The sequence below is a fragment of the Pecten maximus genome, chromosome 19 (assembly GCF_902652985.1).
Source record: "Pecten maximus chromosome 19, xPecMax1.1, whole genome shotgun sequence".
In the NCBI taxonomy this organism is placed as follows: Eukaryota; Metazoa; Mollusca; class Bivalvia; order Pectinida; family Pectinidae; genus Pecten; species Pecten maximus.
In genome coordinates, this window is record NC_047033.1 from 18,279,778 (window position 1) to 18,292,449 (window position 12,672).

Genomic DNA, 12,672 nt, shown 5'->3' on the forward strand with positions numbered 1-12,672 from the left:
ACTGTCTTTTTTTGGTGTCTATGGTCGATATAGATGCCAGAGCTTTGCAAACAAACGTCATATTTTGCGCTATGTCGTTTGTTTGCAAAGCTCTGGCATCTATATCGACCATAGACACAAAAAAAAAAAAAAAACAGTTTAATGCTTATATTTACATTCTCGACATATTCGTTTTGTTATATTTGAAAATCAGAATTGAGTTAGCATAAAAAATGCCAATATTCAGCGATTTCGTCAATGGGGTTCGACAAATAGAACAGCATATTTTTTCAAAATTCATATGTCACGTGCAGATTGGCAAACAAAAAAGTGCATTGGAATAATACGAAAAAAACACAGTCTGTTCAATTTTTTTTTATTATTTGTGTAACAATATTGCATAAAATGTCTTTTTGATACTTTTTTTATTAACATAAAAAACGATTTACGTTAGTTACAAGTAGTTCCGGTGAGCGAATATATTCATGCGCGGCATGGATTGATGTCACGTTTTGGGTGTCAATTATGGTCACATAGACTGCAAATATTTTTACTTAGTTTATATCGTGGCTTTGCCACCAAAATGTAAATATAGGCTTGTAAAATACCACTGATATCACTCGATTCGCTATTGAGATGCCCCTTAAGGGTTGGGTGATATCAAAGTTGTAAGCCTTCGCTGTCAGATAGCCATTAATGATATGCAAGTGAAATTTGCAAACAAAACGTAATGATGAAAATAAATAATAGATAACGGCTGTATTCTATGGTCTTCAACCGCGGACACAACCGTCTATGAGTCCAAACAGAGAACAAGAACGGTTTAAAGTTGATCAGTTAACGTTTTGTTCAATATTTCAAAAAAAAATCTAGTGAGGTTTTGCTCGTTTAAAGGGGCATTCCTTCGTTTGAACATGTACAATTTCTTTTGATGAAATCTATGTCCGAATGTAATTATATGAGTGGTTGAGCCTATAGGTAATGGAATTACCGCCGGAATGTACAGGAAAAGGGCGTATCGGATACAAATACCGTATGTCTTTGCGGTAATCAGTGATAATTCGGGTCGAATTTAGAATTTTCAGGACTTAATACTCGAAAAACTTATCTTTATCTTGAGAGTACAACTGCCTTATTAATGTAAAGATTATAACTTTCACTATTTGAAAAAAACCCATATCTTCCAGTAAGTTTACTTTTGATGATTTAAACTATATTCAAACAAAGGAATACCCCTTTAAGCCTGCCAGTCAACAGATAGTGTATTGGTTGACAGTAGCACAGTGTAGCATAGTCTGATCCTCTACGATTTGGAAAGTAGATAGGATCTAAGGTACCGATGGCATCAAATTATCATCTCTCTTCAAATCCAATTGTTAGTGATAAACAATGAATGAACAATTCAATTAAGTTATCTTCTAAAATCAGATACAGCTTTGGTTTTAAGTAGTCATATTAACCCATGACACCGACAAAAAACCACGTTCGCGCAAGTCTCCTGTGATGACATGCCGTGAGATACAAGATGGATATTCTGTCTCTGTTCGTGTTAATCAGTAGTCAAACGGTGTCTAATAAAATGTTGAGCTAACCAATTGGCTGATGATGGTTTTCCCAAAACGACACTTTCTTTGTATCATATTAAATGACTGGATTCGCTGTTAACGATTCGGCAAAGGTTAATAGAAATGTCCAATTACTGATTAATGTTCATTGCTTGATACATTAGATGGCTTGATTTCTCTCTATGGGGCTCAATAGCTCAGTCGGCCACGTAACCTCAGGTGAAGATCCGAGATGCGTGTTCGATGCTCCCTTCCCATATTGCTCAATTTCTCTCTAGGAGCCGCAATAGGTCAGTCGGCTGGATCGCCGGCCACGTAACCTCAATTGAGGGGGCCCCGATAGCTCAGTGGGTTAGAGCGCCAGCCAGGTAACCTCAGTTGAGGGGACCGCAATAGCTCAATTGGTTCCAGTGCCGGCCGAGTAACCTCAGTTAAGGGGACCGCGATAGCTCAGTGGGTTAGAGCGCCTGTCAGGTAACCTTAGGTGAGGGGGCCGCTTTAGCTCAGTTGGTTAGAGCGCCAGCAACGTAACCTAAGGTGAGGGGGCCGCGATAGATCAGTCGGTTAGAGTGCCGGCCATGTAACCTCAGGTGAGGGGGCCGCGATAGATCAGTCGGTTATAGTGCCGGTCACGTAACCTCAGGTGAGGGGGCCGCGATAGATCAGTCGGTTAGAGTACCAGCCGAGTAACCTCAGGTGAAGATCCAAGGTGCGTGGTTCGACCCTTCCTGTCCGTGTCGGTTTGCGTTTCCCGGCAAGGTGAGAAACGGGTCAGTCTGTGCTGTGGTTGTGTCCTAAACAAGACATTTTACCTTAATAGCATTGTTCCTTAACTATTACAATATTGTGTCGTTTCTGTGTACCGCGGTAAGGAAACTTGGTCAGCTCCTGGATGGTTGACCGCTGCGTTGTACCCCCGGTGCACGTTACACTAGGACTCGTCAATGACCCTAGGTACATCACATAACTGTTCCGTCCTTCTAGGACTCGTAAGTGATGCTAGGGACATCATACGACTGTTTCGCCCTTGTAGGATTTGTCAGTGATCCTAGGGACATCACACAACTGTTGTGTCCTTCTAGGACCTGTCAGTGATGCTAGGGACATCACACAACTGTTTTGTCCTTTTTATTTCTTGTCAGTGACGCTAGTGACATCATACAACTGTTTCGTCCTTCAAGGACTCGTCAGTCACATTTAGAATAATACTTAAATCATAGTTCTGCAGTCATCTGAGATGATAATTACTTATCAACTCATAAATGAAAAAAGTATAGCCCAGTTACATGATATTACACTTTGTGTTATTTGAACAGGTGGGCTGTACTGTAATGCTACTTTTGACGGCTGGGACTGCTGGAATTACACGTCAGCGGGGACAACAATACATCACGATTGCCCAACCTTCCTCAGACACAAGTATGGCAGTCCTACCGGTAAGTAGTTCCTCCTATACTTCCTACGACAAAAGCATGGGAGCCCGACAGGTTATTTATTTCTTATTGCTTTCCGTACAAAATCAATCGCCTTGAATTATAGTCAAATATTTTCTCAGACATTCGTACGAATGTCACCCTTACCACTCTGATGTTTCATCGCTGGTCATTTGTATTCTGTGATGGTTATAACTTTGGATTTGGTTTAAGTCTCTCCACACGCGGGACACCGTTTCATCCTGCACTTCATTCGCTGAACTTTCTCATGACTCTACTGGCTTCCACTGCATTACCGAAATATTCGCAAATCGGAAGAAAGCATGGAAAATAAATATAGTTTAAAAATAATTTTTGTTACGAACCATTTCGCCTCAAACTTTCGATAAAAAACTAAATCTTTGGGTGTCGCTACCCAGTGTAGGTGTGGCAGTTCACTGAGATAGCGCTACAAAGTTTCCATCAGTGTCATAATCATTCGTGGATATCGTCTTAATAACGGCTTAGTAACGAGGGCATTAACCCACTACAAACCTATTAAACAGAGTTCGATGTCAACAATAATTAATATTCTCCGTGATCCTAGTATGACGTCCGCCATAATTAATATTTCCCATAATCCTAGTATGATGTCCGTCATAATTGATATTTCCCATAATCCCAGTATGACGTCCGCCATAATCAATATTTCCCATGATCCCCGGACAAAGTCCACCATAATCAATATTTCCCATGATTCCCGTAGGATGTCCACCAAAATCAATATTTTCAATGATTCTTGAACGATATCTACCACAGTTAATTTTTCCCATAACTCTAGCACGATGTCTGCTATAATTGTAATACTTTTATTGCGAAACATTGACTACGAACAGTATAATACTATCTCCAACACTAATGCTATGTTTCTAAGGGAACGCTACATATTAAACATTATTTATACCTTCTAATGCTGGCATATTTGATCATCCTTAGACTAATCGAATTAAACCACAGCGGTATTGTTTCATTAATAACAATTATTTCTCGGAAATTGGACAAATCACCATTTCCTCCTGAAGGAGATTAGTGAAATACATCTGTACAATGAAAATAGTGAGAACTGTTCAGTTGACTTGGAACTATAAAACAGGATACTCATTTCGCATTCTGAAATCGTAAGCTAAATTCGAACTGGATTTAAGCACGTAACTTGAACGATGAACCGAGTTCCTTTGGAATCGCTTCTTGGCAACATCATCTTCGTATTGGACGTCCAAAGCGGCACTTAATACTGTTTGGGCGAAGGAGACATCGTTTTTGCGTATGATAGCGTTAGAAACACACGGGCCATACTGAGACAAGATAAACTATTAATACATTCAAATTGAAAGTAAGATAAGGAAGAGCCAAATAACTAAACTGCAATATACAGTTGTTTTGTCCTTCTAGGACTCGCCTGTGAAGATATGGACATCATGCAGTGGTTTTATCAATCTAGGACTCTCCAGTGATGTTGATGTTGAGACCTGATACAAATCAATACAAGTCTAAGAAGATTTTGAAGTCCCGTAATTGAAAACACTTTGTACAATTTCAGGCCAAGCGTTCAAGCATTGTCGAGAGGACGGGACATGGTTGACACACCCAGACACTGGGCGGACATGGACCAACTATACCCTGTGTGCCAGCAACAAAGAGGTAATTCTAGTATCGAGTAGAAATCTTACGGGACGTACTAGACTAACGATTCTAGCATCGAGTAGAAATCTTACGGGACGTACTAGACTAACGATTCTAGTATCGAGTAGAAATCTTACGGGACTTACTAGACTAAAGATTTTAGTATCGAGTAGAAATCTTACGGGACTTACTAGACTAAAGATTTTAGTATCGAATAGAAATCTTACGGGACGTACTAGACTAAAGATTTTAGTATCGAGTAGAAATCTTACGGGACTTACTAGACTAAAAATTTTAGTATCGAGTAGAAATCTTACGGGACTTACTAGACTAAAGATTCTAGTATCAAGTAGAAATCTTACGGGACTTACTAGACTAAAGATTTTAGTATCGAGTAGAAATCTTACGGGACGTACTAGACTAAAGATTCTAGTATCGAGTAGAGATCTTACGGGACGTACTAGACTAAAGATTCTAGTATCGAGTAGAAATCTTACGGAACGTACTATATATGTAGACTAAAGATTCTAGTATCGAGTAGAAATCTTACGGGACGTACTAGACTAAAGATTCTAGTATCGAGTAGAAATCTTACGGGACATACTAGACTAAAGATTCTAGTATCGAGTAGAAATCTTACGTGACGTACTAGACTAAAGATTCTAGTATCGAGTAGAAATCTTACGGGACGTACTAGACTAACGATTCTAGTATCGAGTAGAAATCTTACGGAACGTACTGGACTAAAGATTCTAGTATCGAGTAGAAATCTTACGAGACGTACTAGACTAAAGATTCTAGTATCGAGTAGTAATCTTACGGAACGTACTAGACAAAAGATTCTAGTATCGAGTAGAAATCTTACGGAACGTACTAGACTAAAGATTCTAGGATCGAGTGAAATCTTACGGGACGTACTAGACTAACGATTCTAGTATCGAGTAGAAATCTTACGGGACGTACTACACTAAAGATTCTAGTATCGAGTAGAAATCTTACGAGACGTACTAGACTAACGATTCAAGTATCGAGTAGAAATCTTACGGGACGTACTACACTAAAGATTCTAGTATCGAGTAGAAATCTTACGGGACGTACTAAACTAACGATTCTAGTATCGAGTAGAAATCTTGCGGGACATACTAGACTAACGATTCTAGTATCGAGTAGAAATCTTACGGGACGTACTAGACTAAAGATTCTAGGATCGAGTAGAAATCTTACGGGACGTACTAGACTTAAGATTCTAGTATCGAGTAGAAATCTTACGGGACGTACTGGACTAAAGATTCTAGTATCGAGTAGAAATCTTACGGGACGTACTAGACTAAAGATTCTAGTATCGAGTAGAAATCTTACGGGACGTACTAGACTAACGATTCTAGGATCGAGTAGAAATCTTACGGGACGTACTGGACTAAAGATTCTAGGATCGAGTAGAAATCTTACGTAACGTACTGGACTAAAGATTCTAGTATCGAGTAGAAATCTTACGGGACGTACTAGACTAAAGATTGTAGTATCGAGTAGAAATCTTACGGAACGTACTAGACTAACGATTCTAGTATCGAGTAGAAATCTTACGGGACGTACTAGACTAACGATTCAAGCATCGAGTAGAAATCTTACGGGACATACTAGACTAACGATTCTAGTATCGAGTAGAAATCTTACGGGACGTACTAGACTAACGATTCTAGTATCGAGTAGAAATCTTACGGGACGTACTAGACTAACGATTCAAGCATCGAGTAGAAATCTTACGGAACTTACTAGACTAACGATTCTAGTATCGAGTAGAAATCTTACGGGACGTACTAGACTAACGATTCAAGCATCGAGTAGAAATTTTACGGGACGTCAGACTAAAGATTCTAGTATCAAGTAGAAATCTTACGGGACGTACTAGACTAACGATTCAAGCATCGAGTAGAAATCTTACGGAACTTACTAGACTAAAGATTCTAGTATCGAGTAGAAATCTTACGGGACATACTAGACTAACGATTCTAGTATCGAGTAGAAATCTTACGGGACGTACTAGACTAACGATTCAAGCATCGAGTAGAAATTTTACGGGACGTCAGACTAAAGATTCTAGTATCAAGTAGAAATCTTACGGGACGTACTAGACTAACGATTCAAGCATCGAGTAGAAATCTTACGGAACTTACTAGACTAAAGATTCTAGTATCGAGTAGAAATCTTACGGGACATACTAGACTAAAGTTTCTAGTATCGAGTAGAAATCTTACGGGACTTACTAAAGATTTTAGTATCGAGTAGAAATCTTACGGGACGAACTAGACTAAAGATTCTAGTATCAAGTAGAAATCTTACGGGACGTACTAGACTAAAGATTCTAGTATCGAGTAGAAATCTTACGTGACGTACTAGACTAATGATTCTAGTATCGAGTAGAAATCTTACGGAACGTACTAGACAAAAGATTCTAGTATCGAGTAGAAATCTTACGGAACGTACTAGACTAAAGATTCCAGGATCGAGTGAAATCTTACGGAACGTACTAGACTAAAGATTCTAGTATCGAGTAGAAATCTTACGAGACGTACTAGACTAAAGATTGTAGTATCGAGTAGAAATCTTACGGGACGTACTAGACTAAAGATTCTAGTATCGAGTAGAAATCTTACGGGACGTACTAGACTAAAGATTGTAGTATCGAGTAGAAATCTTACGGGACGTACTAGACTAAAGATTGTAGTATCGAGTAGAAATCTTACGGGACGTACTAGACTAAAGATTCTAGTATCGAGTAGAAATCTTACGGGACGTACTAGTTAGACTAACGATTCAAGCATCGAGTAGTAATTTTACGTGTCGTCAGACTAAAGATTCTAGTATCGAGTAAAACTCCTTAGGGGACACACTGATTCTATAAATGAGGAGTAATAGGATAGATTAGTTCCTCGAAGATGGCATCCTCTCTGAAAGTCTCAGTAGACTTTATCGTTTGTAGAGACAATAATTTATTCGTTTGTTGTCTAACAGCCGTCGTACGGAGCTACAGTCGTAATACACGAAGACGTATGACCAGATCACACTATAAAGTCGAATCCTCACATCAATCCCTTAGATGATTAGAGAAACAATTTCAACTGGCATTATTCTTCCAAATATTTTACCCTGCATTATCTGTTATGAGATATGAGGTTTTGCATAATTCAAACAGAGTGATTAAATGCATAACTTTTTATACGCAGCGGTCGAATAACTGTGGCAATTCTTTAACCAGAAATTGTAAGATAGGCAACCTTGGGTTTTTTATTTTGTTTGTTTGTTTTTGTGTTTTGTTTTGTTTTTGTTTTTGTTTTGTTACTGCTAGTTTTACGAAATAGTTTTCATGTGAGAAGCAGCATTTTCAATAAAATACAATACAGAAGACATTGAAATTCAATACAAGATTACCACAAACATTGGCAACAGAGTTATCTCCCTTTGAATGTTTACTAGAGAGGCGATACAGCTGCATGGTACATCAGCGTATACTGTAACTATTGTTAATTTCATGCTTAAATAAATCATCTAATTGTGTGTCGTCTGAATAATCATTGAATGATTATGACTTATTTACCTAAGAGCTGGAATACACGATTACGAACACTATGGATCCCGAAATTGTGAAAAAGTTATTTTACTGGTCACGTAACCCCGTTTGTTTTTGTTACAGACACTGCAGAGAGTGATCAGTATATATTACAGTGGCTACGCCATCTCCATCATTCTTTCCGTCGCCGCCCTCCTCATATTCTCCTTCTTCCGGTAAGTACACTCATCAACCGTTGGAGACATCTTGACGAAACTGGCAGCATTTTTATTCCTTATACCTGAGGTCAAAGGTCAAATAAGCTTTTTTCCTCAAAAATGTTTAGATAGAGAAATATATAAAAAAAAAAAGGTGAAGAATTTCTTTATTAACCACCGACAAAGTGCAATGTGCTGTCATTGGATCATTGGTCTAAAATCAAATTTCAACGAAATGAGAACTTTGTACGCGGCATAACTTCCAAACCTTTTCAGATATCCTAACGGAAGTTGTAGTATACCATTAACTCTCACAGATGATGCCCAGCCCTCTGCCATTTGGTCAATGAAACGTAATGATGGCGTCGAATGAAGGGAGATATGTTTTGATAGTACCTGTTCTTCTGGTTATTTTACTTTCTTGTGGATGTTGTTTTAATATATAGAGGATATCTAACAGTGTCTTCACTAATACCAAATATATTTCCCGAGTGTGGCTAACATTTTGATACTATTCACGAGTTCGTAGCACGAGTAAAACATATCAAAATATTAGTTACACGAGTGAAATATATTTGGTAATCGGCATAACTGAAGATACTGTTAGATATTCTGTTTATTACATTTTATAAAGGGATTGAACGGTGTTTTTATTGCGTTTACGGTGGTATGAACGCAATGGGATACAGACATATTCTATATAGCCCGTTAGAGCTATATATTGAATATGTCTGTATCCCATTGCGTTCATATCATCGTAAACACAAAACAAACACCATTCAATGCATATATTGATATCAAACAATTCGTTGAAATACCGTACGAAGAAAATAAAAGTCGTGATGTTTTGCGACGTTGGTTACTACGGCAGTCGTGGTTGCTAAGCTAATATAGTTCCAGTGAATCTACGTACAATTGTAAAGGCACCAGTATACTATTGATTACAAAATGAAAAGAATCAACTCAACATTTTTGTTTAATACATTTAACGTTTTCAATTCATTAATATATTCACAATCCACAATTTCCGTCTCGCATTAACTACATTTGTATGGTTGTCAAGCACAGTGAGTAATGACACAGATTTAGAAGTGCCGTGGTCGATTGTTCTATAGGAACTGTACTCTTCAGCCATTTGTTGGTAGCTTACCTCGTGGAGAAGTAAATATTCACTCATTTCCGCAATCTTCAGTTTAGGTTTTGACAAAACAATCACTTGACATTAGCTTTTTGTACAGATATCATCGGATAACAGGGGAAAGCGCTAAAATTGCGTAGACCAGTCCTTTGAAAATGGCGCTGTCTAGTTGACGTTCCGGTAACGTCACAAAGAGACGACGTCATGATTATGTTACCGATGTCCGCGCTTATTAATCCGCTGAGCCCCTTTTCACTGCTTTATGCTAATTTCAACCCTGTAAAAATTTACTAAGGTGAAGAAGGGAGAGATGTAAATATGGCAAATGTACCGAGGCAGCTTAATCTCTCCCAGAATTCATTGCGGTTCCCTGTCAACGGCTCACAAATGTACGCAAAATAGTGACGTTATGTATTCTATCTAGCATTATGACGTCATATTACATGACGGAGAGCTATGTGCAAATCTGAATTTTTCCCATTGCCGTTTTTAAGCAGTGTTCTGATTGGTCAATCAGAAAAAGTGATAGTGAAAAATATCACTTTTATAGAATGAACGTTTCTCGATATTTCACTTGTAAAAAAATAATAAGTTCTTATTCGTAGTTAATCATAATAATTAACTACAGGCGATGTGCAATGTACTGTAATCGGGCCATTGCAACATTCATTTTCAGGTCAACAGTCAATGGCATGCAAAATTATTCAATGCCGAGTAGGAGTGATATAGGTCAATGTGTCATACTGCCAGCTGACCATTCTTCAACACCTAATTATCAGTCTAGTCATGATGAATATGTTAATCTATATGAATTTTGTATATTGATGTACACGTGTTACCCTGGCTAGTGCCCATTATCGCGGCGACGTCTCCGTCGTCGGTAAATCCTGGGGAATTAAGGATGTCGCATGCACTGTACGGTAGTAATGTGTTGGATAGCCGCGGCTTTATCAACGACTTCACTGATAAATCAGCGGATATGATGTAAACGGAAACAATAGCATTGTCAATAAAATCAAATGCTTCCTTTGTTAAATGACATCGCAGTTATATGCTACATCCTTTCTACATCCTGGTCTCAGCCATTTTCAGCAAAGCTAGGGAATTACCGGTAACCTAGAATGAATGTCAATCCATCGATATGTAAGAAGACGTAATCCTTCCTTCACCGGAATTAATCATTTTAATATAATTCTGCATTTCTAATGAAACAATACAACGAATCTAAAAACGTGTCTGTATCATGGGAAATACCTCTTGTACACAACAGGGGTCAAGCTAGCGACCTGTCGCGTTCTATTCGCACGTCGTACCGATTGGTTAAGGGAAATTTACTCCAAACTTGGACTTTCTTTTAGTCGATCAGACCCGTTGTCAGCCTCTGTATCATGTAATATTTTTAACGTCTCCCGCCCGCTGTATCAAATAAATCTAGCTTTTAGCTCACCGGTTACAAATTACTGTGAGCTAATGCTGCTGCCAAGGTGTCAGCGAAACACCACTATATTTGTTGATATTGCTTTTTGTATTTTAATCAATTCAACATAAATGAAAAAAATGCTTATCAATTTAAGCATTTAGATTCAATTTCTTATAGGTTTCTGAGAATTGAGTATAAACATTTTGTGATGACTGTCGCCGGTGAGCTTCGTCACTGATTGTACTTCTTTTGTATGGTTAGATATTCCCTGTAACGACAACGTCGGGGTCTCGATAATAATTCAGCTTCAGGTTTCACTTTTAAAGTTGTTGCTAAAAAAGAAAAAATCAACGAAACTTGGTAAAGACAATTAAGTGGACGCTTCAAACCATTTGTGGAACATCATCTAGACGTTATTTCGAAGGAACTATTCAGAATGATTGTGCTATTCCACAAAACCCTTATAGTTGCATTGTAATATGGAAATTTTAATAGAACATTTAGTTTATGGGGTATTTATTTTTGTGTACTTTTGGGATGGAATCAATCAGACATTTAGCATGCAATAAAATCAGTAGTGTCTCCGATTCCGTGATAATCGTAATCTTGAAGATCAAACACAAGCTCTGTAGAATATCAGGCGGGATTGTTCTAAGTGATAGTTCAGTGTGTATATAACCCCCCCATCTGTATTGATAACATGCTAGATAAGACGTGCATAACTAGCGTCCTATTATTCTAGCATGCATCCTTATATACTGTAAAATTATCTCCCCTTTGTCCACTTCTCATTGAGTTATCTCACCTGTACACTGTTAATCCCGTTCTTCAGGAATGTCCTTCTTATCCTAAGACAGAATGGGCCACCACTAAAATGTGCACCCGCCACAAATGTGTTGCACAACAGCATACACAGTATACAGTCCACAACATTATTTTTTTGAAAAATTGAAATAAAATAGAACTACCTAGTCACTTTTTTCATATCATTATCTTAATTTTACGGCAAGTGTTAACAATGCCTTTGCGCATGCGCGATGCGGGAAATTGTCTACACTTTCCTTTGATTCCATTTTCGTCGGGGGAAAGCGTGGTTGCTGAAATTGTGTGACGCCCTCGGCTCTCTCCGATAAAAAACATTGAATGGTTGCAGATACAACCTCAAGTGTTGTTCAGCGATATTTTGAAGTTGACAAACCATGTCAATTGTCCACAAGAAGAGCCATAATTTTGTCAACAGTCCAATTTTAAGTATCACAAAGCTTTCCCGAAATGAAATGCACGAAGAAAATAAATGAAATCTAACCATTTAGTCCCTTATAGAGTGCTCCGACATTTGGACAGATTTTAAAATTTAGTCAAATAAACAAGTAAGGCAAGGGATAAGCATAAGTTTATAGGCCTATCATCCTCCCAATTTGTTTTAGATAAATGGGTAATAGAGTTTTTTTGTTTTTTTTTTACTTTTCAGCCCAACAGACGATCAGAAAACGAATTAAATGAAGTCATATTTTAGTTTTCTGGAGTTTTAACTATTTACAAATATTATGGATTGATATTATAACAGTTGACATATATTTTGTTGTATAGATAGAGAGGCACTGGACATTTAAATGTTGATGAATATAATTCCGTTTTAGACAGCGTAGTTAAATGTCATGCACCCATGCCGCGATGCGTTTGACATGTACGTAAACATAGTGTTAAGTT

General features: G+C 38.0%; 1 protein-coding gene across 1 annotated transcript in view; it reads left to right on the forward strand.

Moving 5' to 3' along the window:
• The window catches only part of LOC117318194 (calcitonin gene-related peptide type 1 receptor-like), a 90,049-nt gene that overhangs the window by 63,349 nt on the left and 14,028 nt on the right, over positions 1 to 12,672 (forward strand). Inside the window, exons 3-5 of the mRNA XM_033873224.1 lie at positions 2,861 to 2,980; positions 4,557 to 4,657; positions 8,331 to 8,422. Of these exons, the coding sequence (XP_033729115.1) occupies positions 2,861 to 2,980; positions 4,557 to 4,657; positions 8,331 to 8,422 (313 nt within the window). The remainder of the gene's footprint in view (positions 1 to 2,860; positions 2,981 to 4,556; positions 4,658 to 8,330; positions 8,423 to 12,672) is intronic.